General features: G+C 35.1%; 1 protein-coding gene across 6 annotated transcripts in view; it reads left to right on the top strand.

The window, feature by feature from the left end:
* The window catches only part of CUL3 (cullin 3), a 102,372-nt gene that overhangs the window by 61,994 nt on the left and 16,955 nt on the right, over positions 1-23,423 (top strand). For all 6 annotated transcript variants that reach the window (XM_081579658.1, XM_081579652.1, XM_081579655.1 and 3 more), the window contains 7 exons: positions 9,541-9,701; positions 10,356-10,470; positions 12,640-12,868; positions 16,997-17,142; positions 17,885-18,061; positions 19,442-19,612; positions 20,224-20,331. In XM_081579658.1, coding sequence (XP_081435784.1) covers positions 9,541-9,701; positions 10,356-10,470; positions 12,640-12,868; positions 16,997-17,142; positions 17,885-18,061; positions 19,442-19,612; positions 20,224-20,331 — 1,107 coding nt within the window. The remainder of the gene's footprint in view (positions 1-9,540; positions 9,702-10,355; positions 10,471-12,639; positions 12,869-16,996; positions 17,143-17,884; positions 18,062-19,441; positions 19,613-20,223; positions 20,332-23,423) is intronic.

Below are 23,423 nucleotides of genomic sequence, written 5' to 3'. Positions count from 1 at the left end.
GTAATACTTCCTGCTTAAAGACTACTTTGTCTAGTATTAATATGAGCTTTCTTATAATTAATGTTTTCATAGCAAACTTCATCCCACTCTTTGCTTTTCACCTTTTTGTCTGCTTATATTTAAGGTGTGTCACTTGTAAGTACCAAACAGTAACATGCTTTTAACCCAATCTGATTATCTTTGTTTTTAAAATGAAGCGTGTAGTTCTTTTACATTTAATGTGATTACTGACGCATTTGGGTTTATGTTTGCCATCCTACTGTGGTTTTCTTTTTTCTGTTTGTCTCATCTGTTCTTTATTGATTTTTTTTTCTTCCAGTTTTCTTTCCTTCTTTTAGGTGAGTCAAGTATGTTTTGTTACTATACCCCCTTCCCTCATTAGCTATTATTTATATATGCTTTTATTATTATTGTTTAAGGATGTAGAGATTACAACACAGACCCTTGACTTACAGTTTACTTATATTTGTTTGTCGTTGGTTTGTTCTTAAACACTTCTGGATAGTTTTGAGTGTAGAATACTTTGACTTCCCGGGGCTTTTTCCTCTTAGTTTTTAGACATTGGATCCTGGGGTGTTTGTTTTGTTGTGCTGGGGACAGACCTGGTAACTTTTCCAACACTGTATATGAAAATTTGTGGAGGCCCTGAGTGATAACCTTCCTTCTTAGGAAATGCAGTTTTCTTCTGGCAGATAGGCACAGTATGGGCAGATCACCATAATCTAGATGAAACTGGCTTTTAGGCTTTGTTAAGGTTAATCTATTTTTAGTTTGCCTTTTTGTTTTCTTCAGACCATATTTTACTCACAGAAAAAAAAAACCCTTCTGGGGTCTCATCAAAGCCTGAGTTTGTTTACCGGTTTGATCTCCACGTTACTGTGCCTTGAGATAATACTGACTTGTCCCCACTGCAAGTCTTCCAGCAGTCCCTGTTCAGCTCTTTAGTCTCCCTGCGCTGCTTTCTATTTGGAGTTTTGGTGTCTCACCCATGCTTAGATGATGTGTCAGTAAACGTCTCAATGAAGTTTGCTTGCACAGCTTTGAGTCGTTTCTTTAGACCTTTGCCTCAGAAGCCTTAGCTACTTGATAGCCATTCCACCTATGACTTTCTGCTTGGCCTCCAAGTATTGTGATACAACAGATGACTCAAGGGAATGAGTGAAGGCAAACATAGGACTCCTCTCAATCAATATACTTGCCTTTTTTCCAGAATCCTGGTCCTGGCAAATCCAGGTGGCTTTTGGTGCTCTTTGATGCTTTTAAATAGTATTTGTTTGTTTGTTTGATTTTAAAATACATATAACATAAAAAATTTTTAAGTGTACAGTTAAAATTCAGTGATGTTAAGTACATTCATACTGTTGCACAGCTATCATTGCCTCCATTCATCTCTAGAATTTCATCTTGCAAAACTAAAATCTGATAACCATTAAATGGTAACTCTCCATTCCCCCCACCCTATTCCTCAGTCCCCTGGTCTTCACCACTATACTTTCTGACTGTATGAATTAGCCCACTCTAGCTACCTCATAAAAGTGGAATCATAGAATATTTGTCCTTTTGCAACTTAAGTTTCATCCATGTTGTATCTGAATCCGAGTTTCTTTCCTTAACAGATTAGTAGCTAACAGAGGGAAAGGGGAGTGGGGGTGAGGCAAGATGGTAAAACTAAACTTTTGGTGGTGAGCATGTTGGAGTGTATACAGAAGTCATAATGTTTACACGTGAAATGTGTTACATCAGTTTTAAAAATTGTCTTTCTTTTTAAGGCTGAGTAATACTCATGTCATATGGATATGCTACAGTTGCTTATCCATTCGCAAGTCAGTGGTCTGTTGGATTTTTTCCCCACCCTTTGGCTATTTTGAATAACACTGCTATAGATAGGGGTGTAAGAATATTTCTTTAAGACCCTTCTTTTTTTTTTTTTTTGTTTGACAAAATCCTATTTATTTTATTTTATTTTATTTTTTATAAATTTATTTATTTTAGTTGGGGGCTAATTACTTTACAATATTGTAATAGTTTTTTCAGCATAAAAAGCCAGACAGTAGAATTGCTGGATTACATAATTCTATTCTTAATTTTTAAGTAACTACCATCTTACTTTCCATAGCAGCTGAACAGTTTCACATTCCCAGCCACAATAGTCAGGAATCCAGTTTCTCCATATTCTCACTATGTGCTTGTTCTTTTTCCTTTCTTTCCCTTTTATTTTAAAGTTGCAGTATAATTGCTTTACAATATTGTGTTAATTTCTACTGTACAGCAGTGTAAATCAGCTGTATGTATAAATAGTATATTTCCTCCTGGGCTGAACTCTGTGCTATACAACGACTTCTTGCTAGCCAGCTGTTTTGCACATGGTAATGTATATATGTCAGTGCTACACTCTCATTATCCCACCCTCTCCTTTACCTGCTATGTCTGCAGGTTCATTCTCTACATACAAATAGGTTCATTGGTACCATTTTTCTAGATTGTATATTTGTGTGTTAATACACAGTATTTGTTGTTCTCTTTCTGACTTCTTCACTGTATGACAGCCGCTAGGTTCTTCCACATCACTTCAAATGACTCGATTTCAATCCGGTTTATGCCTGGAAAATATTCTGTTGTATATGTGTACCACATCTTTATCCATTCATCTGTCGATGGACATCTAGGTTGCTTCCATGTCCTGGCTGTTGTAAATAGTGCTGCAGTGAACATTGGGGTACATGTGTCTTTTTGAATTATTATTTCTTTTTAATAGTAGCTATCTTGATGGCTGTGAGGTGGTATTATTGTAGCTTACTTTTATAGTTATTGTCAGAGGAGTTTGTTTTATAAAGGGTGTTCTTGCAAGACGAAAAGTGAAAGTACGTGATAATAGCTTTTTGAGATAGGTGTTATTTTATATTGAAGAAACAGACACAGATGTTAAGGTCACACCTAGTAAATGGTAGAGATAGGATCGAGACAGCCTGTCTGGCTCATGAATCTGTGCCTATAAACACTGAATTATATCGCTTCTCTGATACAGGTCTTCTTTTCTAAAAATCTTATAATCTCATTATTAAAACTCTCATGGTTCTAATAGGGACAGTATTCTAGCGTTGTTGCTTTATTCCCCACCATTACATTGGTGAAATTTTGGAATAGGAAACAGTGCTTTTATTTTGTGATATGGTGCAATTTATATAGCTTTAGAGAAACATGACTAGGGGTTTGTTTTGTCACGTATCCTAAGATACAGTTCTTGAGATGAATGGGAATTATTTTAAAGTAGAATTTCTTGGGGACTTCCCTGGTCGTTCCAATGGTTAAGACTTCATTTTCCAATGCAGGACATGTGGGTTCCATCCCTCCTCAGAGGGCTAAGATCCCATATGCCTCATGGCCGAAAAACCAAAACATAAAACAGAAGCGATATTGTGACAAATTCAGTAAAAAGACTTTTTTAAAAAATAGAATTTCTTGCAGCTGCACAGCTTTAAAAGGCCTTCACATTCCCAAGAGGGAGATTGGGGCCCATTTTATAGTGGTGGAAATTATGACTTTGAACTTCAGTTGTGCAGGCAAGTTTTCAAGCCAGGTTTTTGGACACTATATTCTGTGTTTTTTCATTCACTTTATCCATAATTAACCAGTAACATTTCTGTTAAATTCAGAAGTGTTAATCTGGGCAGTTTACTATTTCATATTTTATGGATGCCTTTTCAGCAATGTAGTCAGACACTAGCATTCTGTAAAAATTTGGGACAATTCTTCAAACGTTGCTCCGATTAGACTTTTTTACCCTTACTGTAAACTCTGCCGTAGAATCTTTTTGTTGCTTTTCTGGGTTTTTGTTTTGTTTTTAAATTTTCTATTTCTATCTTCATTGTGTTAAGCCATCTTAACTTGTGGTTAGAAAGTGAACCCTGTTTTTGAAAACACTGAAATTTATTACTTGTTGGTAAAAGAGTGCCTGGTGATTAAATTTGGGAAAGTAGGTTCAAACTTACAGTAGCTACTTGTTATAGCGGCATTTTCTTGTGTGTGTGTTTTCTTTTAAATGAGTTTAATTTTTCAGGATTTGTCTCGAGTTTATGAGTAGGATAAATATTTAGTATTTATAGAGATTTTTAACCTGATTTACATTCCTATTTTTCTAGTCTCTTGTAAAAAACATAAAGCAGTTACAGGTCACTTGCCTTGAGGACAAGAAAGTGAAAGAAGAATTAAGTTTTATTAACCATATTGACAATGTACTTGATAAACCAACTTTCAGAGCTATTCACTTCAATTCAAAAAGTGGTCTATGTGTAAAGAGCTGCCATTGGTCATAAGTGGGATCAAGCAGGGAAGTGTAGACAAATGAGTACTAAACCATAACTGCCCCTAGTTCTTTAGTGTTATCAAAAGTACTGAACTACTGGAATTTGAAGCAAAAAAATGATGAAGATCTGCCCTACATTTTATAATTGAGGCAAAGGAATGTTGTCTGTATATTTGTAGTACTAAGTTTTCGGAGTTGAATATTACCCAAAGGTTAGAATTTGCTTCCTGAGTACTCATTTAATCTTACAAGAAAACATTGTTCAATGAGACTAGATATGAATGATACTGAAAGAGCTTACAATTTGTTCTTTCCTTGGCTTTTTCGTGACATGATGACTGTTGATTAAAAATATTTCCCAAACCATTTCTTGTGGGTAAATTAAATAGTATGAATTACTTTTTGAACTTCATTACCAAATTTTTGTTACTGTTTTATTTTTATTTAAATACCACTCCCTGACTCATGAAACTGTTTAGCCCACTTACACAGTCATTCCTTGACTTTGCATAGATTTAGCTTTCCTAAAAAAATTTTTTTTTTTTTGCATAGTGTGTCTTGGACCATCTGAGAATACTTTTTGCATTCTGAGTTTGACCTTTCATATATTAGGTATTTAGGTATCGAGATGAATTAGGTGTCTCGATGAAGCCATCAGTTAAGGGGAAAAGGTTTGCTCGGCCTAGGAATAGCAGTTCCCGAGAGGGAACCATAGAGATTTTAAATGTAGTTTTATCTCTGTAGTGATGAAACATGGATTTTTCAGAACATTTTCGAATTCAAAATGTCTGTATTTTGGCTTTAAAAAGTCAAATAGAAGCAACCACCAACTTTCTACCTCTGCTCATCTCTCTAGTAGATAATGGACTGAAGTTGAACTCATACAAATTACATTTTGGTCAAATTAAATATCACATAGACACATATACAAAATAAAAAGTCCCCCAGTGATTTAAATGATTACAGCTAAATAGATACTGTATTAACATAAAGTTAGCCATTTATTTTTTAACAAAGAGAGGTTCCTATTAGAATCTTTTATGAAATGCTCTTGTGTACCCGTATAGGCTGAAGTCCTTCTGATTGTGCTTAATAAACAGTGAAAAGATTTAGCTTATTCATTCAGAAAATATTTTAATATATATCATGTGCAGATCACAAGTTTATTGTGAATGTGTGCCTGCATTATTGTTTATGCACATGTAAACACCTAGATGTGTGCATGTGTAGCTTTTATTTTGCTTGATGGCTATCAATTACATGTACCAAACAATATAAATGACCATTTGGTATTACTGATTTTAAGTAGCCACACTCAAGGTTGCAGGTTTTCCCTTCTCTATTTATTAGTTCTCTGGTACCCGTAGTCAAATTTCAGGGTTAACAGGTTTTCTTAATATTATGTCATTTAATTATGATCATTATATACACCTTGAAAGTCTCACATTGAAAGACAGGGTTTAGCATCAGTACTTCCCTTGTCCTCAGTCATTCTCCATGGATGTAAATTTTGTGTGATTTCCTTGAATACCCCAGCCATGTATTCCTATTATACCTGGCTTCTTTTACTCTGAAGCATTGTTCATCTCTGTATGCAACATACCTGAAGAGCTTATCAGCTGCACCAGTCTCCCTTTCTGTCTTTTTGCCGGAAGACTCAAGATAGCAGGTTCTATAGGCCATATAGTTATAGAATGATAGCATCACTGTGTTTAGGATTGAGAAGGGAAAAACCCAGGCCAGAGGAGACTGATAACAGAAAAGAAAGGAGCAATAGTGATACATGTCTTGATCCCTAGTATATGCTAAGTTTTGATCAGAGAGTTAAGCTTCAAAGGAAATCAGAGTTTTAGAGAGTGTTTTTACCAGCCCTTTGTGTTACCCAGGACCAGAGTGGATAAATGACTTACTCAGAGTCATACCAGCAGTTAATGGTAGGGCCAGAGATCTTAAGAAGAATTCTGTAACTAACATGTCCACTTTAGAAAGCCATTTGGCTATTTCCATGTGGCCCAATACTTCTGCTCGTGGAAATATATCCAAAAAAAACCAAAATGAAGGCATACATCCTACAAGAAGATTGTACCCAAGTGTGCATAGCAATGTTACCTGTAGTAGACTGGAAACAACTGGTAAACTGAAACAGCCCCAGATATCCATTAGCTGATAAATGGGTAAACTAAATGTGGCATATCCATGCAGTGGAATACTATTCAGCACCGAACAGGAATGAAATACTAATATGTGTTACATTAATGAACCTTAGCAATCTTATGCTTAGTAAAAAATCAGACTCAAAAGATTACATACTATATGATTCCACTTCTATGAAATGTCCAGGAAAGAAAGTTGTAGAAAAAGCAGAGGTGCTCATAGTGACGTTTGATGCCAGAAGGGCTGGAAGGATTTTTTTTTTTTTGAGTGATGGAAATATATTCTATAACTGGATTATTGCGGTGATTACACAGTATAGAAATGTACTGTGAATTATTGAACCATACTCTCACAATGAGTGAATTTTATGGCATATAAATTAACTACAATAAAGCCAAAAGGGGGAACGTTAAAATTTTTCACTTTAACACTTTTAATTTACTCTGAAGGTTACCTTGCTGCGTCTTTTGTTCTGTAATTCTTAAGGGTAATTGCCTTTCACCAAAACCAATAAAATCTGATCTAGTTCTTTGACATTTCTCTTAGCCTAAATTAGAAACATTTGGTTTCTTAAGAAAGAGGTATTTTAGAAGGCATATGTTAAATTTGCTAATATGTATTATGTATATGTATGTTATGTATCTCCTACAAGATGTACTGATGATCACAGAGGCATGTAATACATTGAAGCTTAACAGTACCTGCCAGAATTGGCAGTACTTTCTGCTCTAGCTGAGAAAAGCCTGGTGCTAAATGTTCTCTCAGTGCTATCCCACTATTTTTCAATGTATCTTCTGTTTTGTTCTTTTCAGTCAAGCTTTCCTTACTGAGAGTCAATTGTATTTGTTTTCAAACTTGCTTATGCTAATTGTACTTCTGTTTCTACATAATTTTATGTTGTGTCAATTGATAGAATAGTGTGTAAAACAATACAGTTTGTTATTTGGCAGACTAGATTGAATGTTTTAGAAAGACTTGACAAAGGCAAATCGCTAAATATTGGGTTATTTGGTAATTTAAAGGTCTAGGGTGGAAACTAAAAATTTAGAAGGCCTTGTACAGTTAGATTGCTTCACGGTTGTCTCTGGTCATGATCCATCTTAATAAAGATGAAATGCTAGACAATTTATACTGAATGAGTATATTTGAGAAAGACAGCATTGACCTCTAATCACAGGACTCGTGTTCAAATAAAAAGTATCTTAGTGAACACGCACATGTTTTAAAATAAAATGTTTAAGGTGCAAGTGTGGTGTGTGTGTGTGTATGTATGTATGTAATGGTTTTCTGGTTTTACTACTTTAATTAGTTACTGGTTTTGGTGGCATTGGGTAAGAGTGATTCTGTATTTGGTACAGATTCTGTACCATAGAAATTTATGTTCAAAATTGAAAAAATCAAATTTATAAAGAATTTATGCTTTAATTGGAGTGACTATTTTTATAATAATTCTTATTGCTTTATGAATTACTAGGTTTTTGTCAGTTTTCATTGAATGCATTTTGTTTTATTCTGAAAAGTAAGCCAGAATCAGGATGATACTGGAGGGTGGGAGAGAGTTGGACGTGAAGATCATGAGTAAGCTTCAGTACAAGTGAGTCCGTTAAAAGAGGGATATGCACAGGGTGAAACTTAGAATTTAAGATCTCTAGGAAAGAAGTGTGAAATTCAGGAATTTATTGAAGTCACCGGTGAAAATTTTGAACTTAACTGAAGTTGCTACCACAGTTTGAAAAATGTGGTATAAAATGTAGAAAGTGAGCACCAAAGATTAACAAAAGAGCCGCTCTCCTTGTAGCCATTAGGAATGGATCATTGTTTGAGATGAATGAAAGTTGGAGGAATAGTGTCTGTGAAGAGAGGCTATACTACTCATGAAAAATTAGATAAAAATTGATTTGAAAGGTCATCAGTACATGTATATTTTATGTACACCTGTAATATTTTTATACTTTCGCATTTTGTGTGTGTGTATTTTTACCATAAAAACAAATAGAAATGTCATTTCCTGCCATTGGGGGAAAAAAGATGATGAGTACCATTTAACGCCTGTATAATAGAACTTCTTTTCATGTTTCCCTTATACTTTATTTGGTATTGCTTTTAGTACAGTGTTCCTTTGAAAGTTCAGAGATACGGTTTAGTGGATCTTGTTTGGGGATTACAAATTCCTTTAAGAATCGGGTGAAAGCTATGGACTCTTTCCAAAATACTTATGTATTAATTTGAACAAACACAAAATTTTTTAAATTTTCAGAAGTTTGCAGACCCACCAAAGCCCAGAGAGATCCTGGTTAAGAACAGAATGGAATTCTGTTACTAATCCTTTTGTGAATGAAAAAGAGTAGTTTTATTTCAGTTCATCTTGGTGTAAATACAGATTTCTAAGTATTTCACAAAACGAGACTTTTATGACCAATAATTTTGGGTTATCTGTGCTCTATTAAGTGAAACACTGGTAACCATATTGGTAAGAACTTGAAAGTAAGATGACTGACTACTAGTAAATAATCTGAAATGGCATTAGCCAGGGGTGTTTTAATTATGTAATACGAATGTTGCTCTATTATAAATATTTAGGAACTTTTATCATTTACCAATAAGCAGCCAGCTTAAGTCACGTGTATCTCTATTTCATTTAGCTTTAAATTTTATTTAAAGCATATCACCTTCAGGTACAGTATTTAGGAAAATAAGAACCATATTCATGCAGGGTATGGCTTTGGGGAAAAGGGAAGACCTGCCTGCCTGCTGTCTACCTTTCTCCTGTCTCCTTTCTGCTGACTTGTCTCTCTCCCTGGGTGGAGTGCTTTTTTTCCTCCCTTTTACTTACGGTAAGTGGGTGATCTTCACCTATCGTCATAGTTTCAGTAGCCATTGTAAATAGTAAATACTTAACTACGTATAACTTTTATATAACTTGGGAGGTACTAGAAAATTCCATGCTGCCTGAAGTGTTTCTCACCTGAAAAATTGACCACTTTTGAAATTTTATTTCCTTTGTTTTTGTAACGCAAAATGGTTATTTTTATGTTCACAAGAGTTGTACTAATGTTTATCTTATGATTTTGTCTTAACTGCAGGACCGTGTATATGTACAACAAAATAATGTGGAGAATGTCTACAATTTGGGATTAATTATTTTCCGAGATCAAGTTGTACGCTATGGGTGTATTAGGGATCATCTCCGGCAAACGCTATTGGATATGATTGCCAGGGAGCGGAAAGGAGAGGTCGTAGACCGGTATGACAGTCTTTCTACTCTTTGGGTTTTGGTTTTTAGTGGTTATATCTTGAGAATTGATTCACTGTCTTAATTTTAAGTTTGTCTAGCATGTTATGAAAATACTCAAAAACCTTATATCACAGTTAGCAAAGTTAGCTAGATTTTTACTGACAAGCACACATTTATTTTTAGAAGAAACCATCCTGAGCTTTTGTTTAATATATCTTTAAGAAGCAAATCAGCCATTAATCTTTTTGATTTTTCGTGTATTTTTTTAATGCTGACATTTTGTTCTTTTTCTTTTTTCCTATTTGATAACATGTTTGTCTCTTTGTCTTTTTTTTGAAGGGGCTCTTGGTTAGCATTTATTTTTAATGTATTTGAAGAAAAAAATGTCGAACATAGTCTAAAATGACCGAGAACTATTGTACCCCTTTTGTTAAGTCATATTCTAAGTTACAACAGCATGAGAACAACTAGAGATAAATAGCAATACAGTGTGCTTTCCAATTAAAATTGCTCTAAATCCTTATGTTATAAATTGGTTGCTTATGGGAGATTGAGCACTTTCGTTAAAGTTGTTCTGAAAGTCTTTCTAGCTACTTCTGTTGCATGTTTCACATGAATCTTTAATGTGTTTTTATTATCAAGTGGTTTAACTTCTTTTGACAGAGGCGCAATAAGAAATGCTTGCCAGATGTTAATGATTTTAGGTCTCGAAGGACGATCAGTCTATGAAGAAGATTTTGAGGCTCCTTTTTTGGAAATGTCTGCGGAGTTTTTTCAGGTAATCAGTGAAGATATAATACATACTTTTAAGATGTTCTTAAGATTACCAAATATAGTTACTAATTTAAACACTTTGACCTTTTTGTCCTGAGGTCCATTGGGGAAGAGAGTGCAAATTTTATACCCTTTAGCACACCAACCCTGCATGCTCACATTCCAGTGAAAGGAGCTTATTGAAAATAAATTGAAGAGGTTGGACTTAGACACATGATTTTTTTTAATTTATTTATTTTTTGAATGAAGGATAATTGCTTTATAGGATTTTGTTGTTTTATGATTTTTAAAAATTATATGCATATGAACTTCCCTAATGGTCCAGTGGTCGGGACTTTGCCTTCCAGTGCAGGGGTGTGGGTTCAGTCACTGGTCAGGCAGCTGATATCCCACGTGCCTCTCTGCCAAAAAACAAAAGAGAAAACAGAAACAGTGTTGTCACGAATTTAATTAAACCTTTAAAAATGGTCCCCATGAAAAAGAAAATCTTTAACAAATTTTATGTATAAAACATATAAACAGGAATAACCATAATTTTTATAATATTTATATGTTACTGTAATTTGCCATAAATTCACAGGCGGTACATCACCAGTGAAGTCTCATTATTCAGGCTTTTGGTAATTTACTAGTAAAATAAATATAGATTAGATAATAGGTATGATCCCATAGTGCATATATATGTCTTACAAGCTATTGATGAGGAAATTATAAGATACAAATTCGCAGCCATATATACAACCCCAAACCAACTGAATGGCCGACAGTAAGGATAAACTATTACTGATTTGTAATGAGATAACAATGACTGAGTACCGTGACAGATGAGACAGTCTTTATAGAGTCGTGGTAATTGGGCATTCTTCCTGAAAGCCTCAACCGTCTGAGCAGTTTATAGTAGGAGCTTTGTAGTACTGCTAAAGTAGACTCAGTAAAAACTTTACTGTTCAATTTCAGTAATAAGGTTTTTAAAAATAAACAAGCAGAAAGTTACAGTTACTCTACAGTAGGTCACTTTTAAGAGCCATTGGATGTATATAAATGTGGGACTCCTGAAATTTTGCTGTCACTTACCAATAAAGAAACAAAAGAACATGCTTGCACACTGCTGCCCACATCACCCTACCACCACCCCCGCCACGGTTTTTAAAAATTGGTTTGTAACCTATCAGGAAGATTTTTATGGCCTGTACTGGTGAGCCTGAACCATGCTTTATGAAATACTAATTTTATGATGTAGGAAACAGTCTTTATTTTCTGATAATGCAGCAACCAGTTCTGGATATTTTTGACAGTGTTTTCACATTTGCATTTGTTTTAATTTCTTTCATTACAGTGTAGAAATAAAGTAGAAAATTGTCAGGTTTCCAAAATATATTACAGTGATATGTGTATTAATGTAATGGGTCACAAAGAGTCGGACACGACTGAGTGACTTCACTTGAACTTTTCACTTTCGTCTCACCATGATTTTTGTTTGGGGTGATGATGTGTATTCTTAGAAACTTTAATTATTTCAAACTACTTTTTATTAAGAGAATGGAAAATGCTATTAAATTTGTATATCATTTATGTTAACATGTCTAATATTATGTAATTCTTAGATATATTTGTTAATTTTACTATGAGGTTAAAGTCAATAGGGTCAGCATTTAAAATTTACTGAGATTTCTTTGTAAGACTGGTGTTAGCAGACAAGATTGATAGTTATCGAAAAGATCTCTTTCTCAAACTTTATATGTATTCCTTTGAGAGTGGGAGTAGGGTGGCAGGAGGACGTTAGTAACTACCAGTATGCCAGCGAAACTGTATGATAAATAGGATGAATCTTTTTAGGCATAATTTTACATTAAAACGAAGAATTTTTCACTCTCAGGGATCAGATGCTTCATTCTATAGTTTTGACTTGGCATGTGCTTGCTTTTTCTCCTGTTTGGAATACACTGGCAAAGTTTGAGAAACACTGCTTAAGGATAATGTATTTAGCTGTATGTAATGCTTTAAAGGATATCATTCTGATGATACGAGTATATATAGACAGTATATAAAATGTTAATAGTGCTTGGGATATTTAGTTTGGTTTATGAGAAACACTGTAGAAACCCAGTTGAAAGCAGAAGCACATTTTGCGGCTTTGTTTAAAAAAGAAAAAAATCATCCTTTTTGTTTGCAGATGGAAAGCCAGAAATTTCTAGCAGAAAACAGTGCTTCAGTATATATAAAGAAAGTAGAAGCTAGAATTAATGAAGAAATAGAACGAGTGATGCACTGCCTTGACAAATCAACCGAAGAGCCGATTGTAAAGGTGGTTGAAAGGGAACTCATTTCCAAGCACATGAAAACTATAGTAGAAATGGAGAATTCGGGGCTAGTACATATGTTGAAAAATGGCAAGACAGAAGGTAAGTGTTAGCAGTTAAAAAACAATTAAATTCTTGTAGGTCTGCCAGGTTCTCGGGTTTTTGGTTTTTTTTTCTATTGAAGATGATGAATATCAATTTTCAAGAAATCATGATGTTTGATTACTTTATCACTGTTGTTACTTTGATAGGATTTTACAGTAAAGCTTTACACTTAATAAGGTTTCTAGATGTTACTAGTGAATGGAATAGCTTCTTTTTTCTCTCTTCTTCAGTCTCCTCACTTTGTGTTTTCCTAACCCAGAAGATCAGTCTAATAATGTTGATGAGGCCGGTGAGCTCCTGACCTGCTCCTGTACTTTACTTTTACATGCCAGGACATTTAGACTCTTTTTTTTTCATCCACACTCTCCACAGTCTAAAGTTCCAGTCTTAAATTTTTGTATGCGTTCGTTCCTTTGGGGAATTGGTTGTGATCAGGGTGCCAAAAATGCAAAAATTTACATGTCTTCCATGTTGACGTGTTTAGAGGAACTCTTAAGTTATAGACTGAAAAAGGAGAAAGGTATATTGCTTACGAGTAAACATTTTGGAGATAACTAACATTTACTCTTTTTTGACTACTTACCTTCTTTTCCTAAAGTGATACTTTCTGATGAATACCCTGGGACAGATTATGAAGAATAGTCATGTTGTCCTCATTCTTAATTTCTGAAGCTTTGTGTTAAAACTGTGACTTACTAAGTCACTGATACAGTATTAGAAGGGCTTCCTAGGTAGTGCTAATGATAAAGAATCTGCCTGCCAGTGCAGGGGACGTAAGAGATGTGGGTTCAGTCCTTGCGTCAGGGAAGATCCCATGGACAGGGGAGCCTGGTGGACAGTCTATGGGGTTGCAGAGTCGGGCACGACTGAGCGTCTGAGCACATACAGCACATGGTATTAAAAAATAAATCTGGTGCTGGGTGAAGTCTTAGCAATATTTTAGCCACGTGCTTATAAAAGAAATACGTACTGCCTATGACCTATGACCCTACCCTATCTCCCTAGGTAAGGAGTGAAACAGTTTTTTAAGTAAATAATTTAAAAGAGAGGAAGATGTAAGAGAAGGGAAAAGAAAGATGGTAGGAAGAGACATTGTTCCATTCTTCCTCTAGTGGAATCTTTGCCTTGTATTCTCAGATGATTATGTTTCGATATATGTTTTAACTTCCAGAAAAGTTGTATGTGAATTTGTTGTCTTTATTAAGCTAGAGAAAGTTACTTTTTAAAAATCCCCCCAATAAAGCTTTTCTGTAAAAGCAAAACAAAAATCATTTTTAAGGATATTTTCCAAAATAAGCTACTCCTGGATGCCCATTGTCTAAGTCAGGGATTGGCAAAAATTTTTTTTTAAAGGAGAGAGAATAAATATTTTAGGGATGTGGACCATACAGTAAACTACCCATCTCTGCTATAACAGTGAAAAAGTGAAGTTGCTCAGTTGTGTCCGACTCTTTGCGACCCCATGGACTGTAGCCTACCAGGCTCCTGTGTCCATGGAATTTTCCAGGCACGGGTACTAGAATGGGTTGCCATTTCCTTCTCCAGGGGATCTTCCCAACCCAGGGATCGAACCCAGGTCTCCCACATTGCAGGCAGACGCTTTACCATCTGAGCCACCAGGGAAGTGAGAAAGTAGGCATAGACAATAACATAAATGAATAAACTTGTATTCCTATAAAACTTCGATTTTTATTTTTCAACCATTTAAAATGTAAAAAGCATTCTTATTTTGTGAACTGTATAATAACAAGCAGTGAGCTGTACTTGTTCCATGGGCTATAGTTTGATGACCCCAATCTTAATGATCCCTGGCAGATTAGGACTTCATGAAAGGCAACTTTCCTTACTTAAACAGAATGAGAATCAATTTGCTAATGTGTTGTTTAGTTACTGAGTTAATGCTTTCTTATTCATGTTTGGGTGGGGTTGGCTAAGAGTGGGGAGATTAAATGGGCTTGAAGATTAAGAGGCTAGGAGACGATTGATGGAGAGATTATTGCGTACATCTGAATTATAGTATCTGTAGCCTGCATGGAGACTTGTGTTAAAGGCATTAAGTATATCTAACACATGGCAACTGCTTAATAAGCACCTAAATGATGGAGTATCAGAATAGCCACTTACCATAGTTTCTATTTAGTGCTTAATGTTCTCAGCAAATAAGCAGCTTTCTGCGATGCTAAATTAAATTTAAAAATCATGGCTTCAGTTTTCCTGGCTTTCCACTAGAAACCCTAATTGCAAAATATCTTAATTATGCTAGGACCTGCTCCTGAACAGTATGTCAAAAATATGTCAGAGATGCAACTTCACCATTATGAAGCCAAACGTCTTATAGATCAGAAAGGGAAAGTTTTTTTCCCACCATGAGTGGAGGATTAGTTGGATTGATAATGAAATGCATATAGCACTATGAAATTAAGTTCAGATAGTATCATTTTATTGTTTAAGTGTAAACAAATAATATTTAATTATTTGCCACATAATTTTTCTTCTCTTTCACTTTCTCCACTATGCCATCCATTTATTTACAGTGGATTACATATAATGAAATTTTATTAGTTTATATACAGTTAAATATACAACATATAAACAAGACTATAACAGCATAGGAACAAAGGAGACAAAGTTGGGAACTGTTTTGTTAGAGGTATTTGATAACAAAAGCTTACTGTAGTACATATCCATAAATTTCTGTTGCATTTGTAACATTTATTTTTAACATGAGCAACTTGGTTATAATTTGTACCAAATGTGAGAAACTAGAAGATTTGCTCTGTGTAGATTATTTTGGACATATACTGTGGATGAGAATACTTTGTCTAAAAAACTTGGCTTTTGAAAGTCATTGAAACAAATTTTGAAGCCCTTTTTATAAAAGTTGCATCCATGTATTTTTATGATCTAAATTTCTCTTATAAATACAGACAAGGTGGGCGACTTACAACCTGTCTGTCAGATCTGGTCCCACTACCAGTTAGGCTGGAAAAAAAATCAAAAGAGTAATATTTTGCTACACATGAAAATTATATGTTTTAGATCTCAGTGTCTATAAATCAAGTTTCATTGGAGTACAGTCATGACCATTTGTTTATGTATTAGCCATGGCTTCTTTCTGGCTAAAATGGCAACATTGAGTAGTTGGAACAAAAACCATATGATCCACAGTTTAAAACATTTATTGTCTGATGCTTTACAGAAAACAGCCCCTGATCTAGAAAGTGCTGTTCTAACTCCATTTTTAAAAGTTCTCAGTTATAACACCTTTTTATATCATTGTAAAGTTTTGACATTGTACTCTTCCAGTAAGTTCTTATTTCAGAGGTACGTTAGACATACGGGAAAGCAGTATCTTAACTCCACCTTTTATTTTTGTAAAAGACAGTCTAGAGTTTTCATTCTAAATAAAAACAATGTAGTGAGATAAGCCAATTTTTCAAATACAGATATTGGCTTAGATCACCACCTGAGAAATATTAGGGATTGCTCCAAGGAAAATACTAAAACATAGGAATTTATACTGCAAGTTTCACGTGAATTTTACCATGATGTTTTATGAAATTTATTTCTTGCCACTATTGACATTGAACTTTTGAGCTAGACATGCTTCAAAATATCTGTAAGACTCTTCTTGGTGTTTAAAGTTCCTCTTTATTACATTAACTACCAGTTATACCACGTTTATTTTCTTAATTGGACATACTAAATTTAAAGTTATTCTTTTGATAGTTGTTTTGTAGTATTACTAGTTTCTAAATTAGAATTATATTGGATAAATTATGTAGGAACCCAGAAGTTCAGTTTTCCTTTTTTGTGACTTTGTTTCTTACGCTATTTGGACATCTCTTCCATGCAAACCAAAACTTGCTACAACCGTTTATTGACGCTTAGTATCTCATCTGTAAGATGTATTTCGTAAGTTGCAATAATAACCATTAACTAGCTTCCCCCACCCCACCCTCATTTTGCTGGAGTTTTGTTTTGTTTTTTAGTAGTTTTTTTATGTGGTCAGCAAATGATCATAATGGAGCTTCTTTAAATATCACAAATCAGCATGAACAGATATTCATTTTTTTTTTTCTTAAACTTTAATGTAGCCAATTTGTGTGTTCGTTCTGATTGCAGACCTTGCTTGCATGTACAAGTTATTTAGTCGTGTGCCAAATGGTTTGAAAACGATGTGTGAGTGTATGAGTTCCTATTTGAGGGAACAAGGTAAAGCCCTTGTTTCTGAGGAAGGAGAAGGAAAGAATCCGGTAGACTATATCCAGGTAAGTAAATACAGAAGATTCTCTTTATCATAAAATTTTTTTGACGTGCTAAAAAGATCACTTTTACAAAGTGGTGTAGTATGTATTTTGACTGAATTGTTCCAGTGGTAGGTTAATATGTGTAATTATCGTAAATATTTCAGAAATTTTGGAAAGCATGTATGTTTATATCAGGGAGCCAAACTCAGCCACTTCTTTTTATGTGTTAGCTTATCTGATGAAGACCTTATTTAAATAGTGTCAAGAATGAAAGTTCTTCTTCTTTGTATGCCTTAGTGTTTATATACCCTCATGTGTTAGAAAAAAAAACTGTTTTAGTGATTTTGTTTCAAGATATTTTGCTTTCAAACAGTACTACAAATATATTATGCTCTCAAATTTTTCATGCGTTAGTATCAACAGTCAGCTTTCTCTGTGTGTATTTTTAAAGCGGATTTTCTCAGGCTCACCCATTCAGTCAAGATAGGGGAAGGTAGGGAGAAACAGTGAAAAGGATCTTTGTCACATCTTCAGTAGAGTAATACATAAATGGAAGATAGAATATTTCTCTCACCACTGATGTTTTTAATACAGGCTTAGATACAGGCTTGAAAAGAACAATGTAGAATCTGTAAGTTTAACACTGAATGCACACATTTATTACTAATGAAGTCAAAGATAAATGTGTAGTTACACATGTATTGTTTATAGAAAAATTATTAACATGTATCCTAAGTTTCTTTTTTCTTTATTTATTTGGAAGGGCTTGTTGGATCTGAAGAGTAGGTTTGATCGCTTCCTCCAGGAATCGTTCAATAACGACAGGCTCTTTAAACAGACTATTGCGGGTGACTTTGAGTATTTTCTCAACCTCAACTCCAGGTCCCCTGAATACCTCTCATTATTTATTGATGATAAGCTGAAAAAGGGAGTCAAAGGGGTAAGTGTTAAAGCGTTTGAAAGTACATTAAGTTTTATTTGTAGATGTAACATTAGGAAATAAAATATAAGATTAGATAATTTTGTGGATATAAAATTAAACAATCTTTTGCTATGCTTGGGCTTCCTTGATGGCTCAGAAAGTAAAGAATCTGCCTCCAATGTGGAATACCCGGGTTTGATCCCTGGGTTGGGAAGATCCTCTGGAGGAGGGAATGGCAGCCCACTGAAGTGTTCTCGTATGGAGAATTCCATGGACAGAGGATCCTGGCAGGCTACAGTCCATGGTGTTGCAAAGAGTTGGACAGGACTAAGCAACTGACACTTTGACTTTTCACTTTTGCTATGCTTAAATGTGCACTGTGATATTTGAAAGGATTGTTTTAAGTGCTTGAAGTGGTCAAAAGTACTTTGACATTTTACGTAATGTGTCATTTCACATAATGTGTCATTGGTGTCAGAAACAACCACACAGCCATAAACTTTATATTGTGAGGGTTAGGTATGTTATAAGAGATAATAAGAAACTAGAAAAACACCTATGCAGTGCACATAGAATATTGCTTACTCGTATCTGGTTCTGGAGGTTATCTATCCAGTAGTACTTGAGTGTCAAGAATTTGAAGGCCTAGTCTAGAATAAGTATCGATAGCATATATGGAAGCTCAATTTCAAGTGTTTATAATATATCTGGGATCTTGGAAGTGCACTATAGCACAGAAAATCAAAATAAGCAGATTGTGATTGTGTGTAAATTCGTCTTGCTGACTTCATCTTGGGATTCGTGAGACATAAGGGCAAAGCAGCAAGTAGGTAGCAATAACAGAGAAACAAGAGGAAGATTAGCAAGAACACCGAATAGAAAAGACACATCTAAGTAGTCTTCCATAATTTTTAATATAAACTGAATACAACCTGCCACAGTATCGTCTTGCCGTTGTTTAAAAGATCAGGGACAAGAGGCCTTTTTGCTTTGGGAAATATAACACATTGTTATGCTTCTGTTTGAACAATTTAGATTTTGATTGATCTCATATAAAAATAACCATCTTTTGGCCAATATGTTTTACAATACAAGGGCACTGTAAAATTCTCTTATATGATTAAAATTTCATTTCAGCTCTTCTCAGTCATCCTTTAATGCAGCCATGTATCAGCCTCTCCCTTTCAGAGTTAGCCCGCTGGGGAGTGGAGCGCCATTCCAGCTTCTGATTCCTGTTGCTCTAGTTGAGGATGTAAGAGCCGAGCTGTAGGAAGTGGGCCATATTTTCTCACATTAGATCTCTTTTCTGACCTTGTTGTTAGTATTGTTTTAAAACCGAACTGTGATGCTGTTTTTGTAGAATTAAAGCTGTGTAATTGTCTTCTAATTGATTTGCAGCTAACAGAACAAGAAGTAGAAACAATATTGGATAAGGCAATGGTCCTTTTTAGGTTTATGCAAGAAAAAGATGTATTTGAACGTTATTATAAGCAACACTTGGCAAGGAGACTTCTTACAAATAAAAGTGTTTCTGATGACTCTGAAAAAAATATGATTTCTAAGTTAAAGGTAAGGTGTATTAAGATGGAATGGAGTGCCCTTAACTAATGTTTATCACATAATTGAGCACCAACAAACAAGTAATTGGGAAATAATTGATTTAAAATATTTGTTTCTGTAAATTAACAAAGCTAGATTTTGAGGGACTTGGGGTTTTTGTTTGTTTTTTTAAGAGAAAGTTTTATTGAGATTTGTTCAAGTTCTGGACATTCACAGTGTACTAGAGTTTCTCTTGGTGAGGTAGATACATTTATGGCGATCTGGGGGAGGATCAGTACAAGGGAAGCAGTAAATGGAATATGACATACACTTGTGTTTCACAGAGTGTGATCCATAGGCCACCTGTACCCATATCACCTAATATGGGTGTTTCTTGTTAAAAACACAGAATTCTGGGCCCTACCGTCAGTTGGGTGTATGGAAATCTCAGCGAGAATCTGGAAATTTGCATTTTAAAATAAAATTCTTAGGTTGTTAATCCCACTAAAGTTGGTGCCTGCAGGCATAGAACAACTATTAGAAAGATTTAGAAAGGATGGCAGTAACATGGAAGAGTTTGTATGTTTCCTCATAACAAAATCCATCATTTGTTTGTGTATATTTGTGTTTTTCTTCTACAGACTGAATGTGGATGTCAGTTCACATCAAAACTGGAAGGAATGTTTAGGGATATGAGCATCTCAAACACAACTATGGATGAGTTCAGGCAACATCTACAAGCCACTGGGGTGAGATTCTTCATTCATTTCTACTTATGTAAATGTTTTTTATATACAGTCTTTTGTAATAAGCATTTTCATCCATTTAGATAACTGAATTGCTGGTGTCATTTCTTTAAATGTCATTAGAGACAACATATGTATTGTCTATGAGTGCTTTAAAAATTACTTACCCCATATAACTTGTTTTTCTAACTTTTCTAATCTTAAAATATATTCTCTTATTCTTAAACAACTTAGTTTATCCTCCCTACTTGAAGGAATGCACTGAATATTTAATAAATAGAGTTACTCTGCTGTTACAACCATTTATAGATTATGGAAAGAATACCAGGCTTAGGCAGACTTCTAGTTGCTTATCGCTCAGTCGTGTCTGACTCTTTGTGACCCTGTGGACTCTAGCCAGCCAGCCTTCTCTGTCCATGGGATTTTCTCAGGCAAGAATACTGGGGTGGGTTGCTGTTTCCTTCTCCCAGGTATCTTCCTGACCCAGCGATTGAACCTGCATCTCCTGCATTGGCCAGAGCCCCCGGGGAAGCTCCCTAGGCAAGCTTACTGAATTTTAATACTTTTTCTTTACCCTAGGATGGTACTATCTTATAATTGTTACCTGAGTTTCTTGTACCTCAGTATTCTTATTCATGTGAAAGATCAAGATAAATGGGCCTGACATCCTCAGGGTTAGTAAAGGGTGACCTGAGTATAGCAACACTGATGCTGGTGTGTTGTAAGTGTGCTTTTGTATAGTGATTGCCAGAAGGCAGTGAGCTACAACTTAAGTAAGACTTTGGAGTCCAGTTTTTTGAGAAGATTTCAGTGGGGTATAATGAAGTTCAGAATTTTCTCTTTTGTTTTTGTTAAACTGTTTTTCAGCTTTGCATTCACCTTAAGGTGTTGTTTTTTTTTTTTTAAGTGTCCAAGTACCTTTTCTGTGATAGTTGAAGGCCTTCTGATTGAAAAATTACAGTCTTTATTTACTGTTGACCATTGTTTGGAGATCAGTCCTGGGTGTTCATTGGAAGGACTGATGTTGAAGCTGAAACTCCAATACTTTGGCCACCTGATGCAAAGAGCTGACTCACTTGAAAAGACTCTGATGCTGGGAAAGATTGAGGGCAGGAGGAGAAGGGGACGACAGAGGATGAAATGGTTGGATGGCACCACCGACTCAATGGACATGGGTTTGGGTGGACTCTGGCAGTTGGTGATGGACAGGGATGCCTGGCGTGCAGCAGTTCATGGGGTCGCAAAGAGTTGGACACAACTGAGTGACTGAACCGAACTGATTCTTTTGCACCGGGATCGTTCAACACGATCATTTCATCAGATTCTGTTTGCTGTTTTCTTTCTATGAAGTTTGTGCATTTTCTGTTCTTTCATTTTGACTGTTCAGATATATCCTGCACTTTATGGTGGAATATTTGTTTCATAATTTGTTAACCCATCAAGTAGAGTACTTGTCGAGATGCTCAGAGTTATATATCTGCTGATCTTGTTGGAGCTTCCACTTTGTAGAGCCATTATTTGCATGCACTTACTGGCTATTTTGTAATTGTTTGATACACTAAGCATCTTAAGCTTTAAGTCTCCTAAGCCTTTATTTTCACTGGAAAGATTTGATGAAAAGTGACAGAGTAATCAAATCTTGAACTTTCTGAAATCTTGGAGCCCTTTTAAAACATCACCAATCCTCAGATATTTCTGTTACTTTCTTAAAGGTTCTTGACCTGTTGAAATAGAATGACTCTTCTGTTTGCTTTCAGAAGTCATATAACAAGTACTTTCTTAAAATTCTGAATAATTGCAGTATACTTTATTTAGACAAGTCATATTTATTATACTGAAGGAAATTGAAGTATTTGTGCATTATTCCCTGTGTTTTACTTTTTTTCATGGGGATAAGGACAGGAAAACCACCTTGCTATCATATTTCTGTTCATTTATATCAACAAATTATATCCAGACAGACTTTTTCAGTACCTTTGTCTGTGTGTACTTGTCTCTGTCATGTACTGTCTTTGAAAATAAGCTGAATGGCTTAAAAATATTACTACAATAGCTAGAAATAAAAGGTCCAAACCATTAGAGCAGTAGTTCCTTGAGGTTCTTTTCTTTTTTTAATTTAACAAATAACTCACTGTTTCTGTGCCAAGCATTGTCTGTGCACTGGGTATACAGCAGAGAATAGACAAGAATCCCTACCATGATGGAGCTTTCTTTCTCATCCAGGAGGCACGATGGTAAACAGGCAATTACAGAACACTTCAGCTGGTGATAGGAGATGTAGAGGAACACTGTAGCCAGGAAGAGTGGTCAGAGAAGGCCTCCTTTAAAAAGTGACATTTTGAAGAAAGACTTGGAAGATTAGGGAGCAAGATATGTGGGGTTATGAGAAAAGAGATATAAGACGTTATTATTTGTGTGCCCCTTCCCCACTTGCAAATGTGTAAACAGTTCTCAGGCCTCTTCCATTCATCATCTAAGCATCTTTGCTGTGATCTTTCCTACGTGTCATCTAAGGTTTCTGGGTTCAATTCTTTAAAATGGAGTAACTCATTTAAGAGATATTTATGAAAAAATCTTAAGTGTGGAATACGTGGAATACTTCTTGATATTTTATAAACTTGTTTTTCTTTTTTAAAAATTTCACTGAGTCATTCAGGATACATAAAAATGGAACAAGCTGTGAATCTTAATGATAAAGCTGAACAGTGATTGTTGTTTAGCCGACTATTTGTGACCTCATGGAGTGTAGCATTCCAGGCAGGCTCCTCTGTCCTCCATTATCTCCTAGAATTTGCTTAAACTGATGTCTGTTGAGTTACTGATGTCATCCACCATCTCATGTGTTGCCCCTTTTCCTTTTGCCCTTAATCTTTCCAAGCATCAGGGTCTTTTCCAATGAGTCCACTGTTCACATCAGGTGGCCAAAGTGTTGGAGCTTTTCCCCTTTAATAATTTCTATTGCTGTGCTTTGTTACTGTTTCTTAAAAAATTATCTTGTTAGAAGATCTATTTAAAGGGAAAAAATAACCTCATTGTGACAGTAATGCTAGCATATACTTTATAGAGATAGTCAAACATTATGCAAATAGTTACAG

The sequence above is a fragment of the Giraffa tippelskirchi genome, chromosome 3 (assembly GCF_054371585.1).
Source record: "Giraffa tippelskirchi isolate mGirTip1 chromosome 3, T2T-mGirTip1v1.2.pri, whole genome shotgun sequence".
NCBI classification, from domain to species: domain Eukaryota; kingdom Metazoa; phylum Chordata; class Mammalia; order Artiodactyla; family Giraffidae; genus Giraffa; species Giraffa tippelskirchi.
The sequence above is the reverse complement of the archived record's forward strand: the minus strand, read 5'-3'. Positions and strand labels throughout refer to the sequence as shown.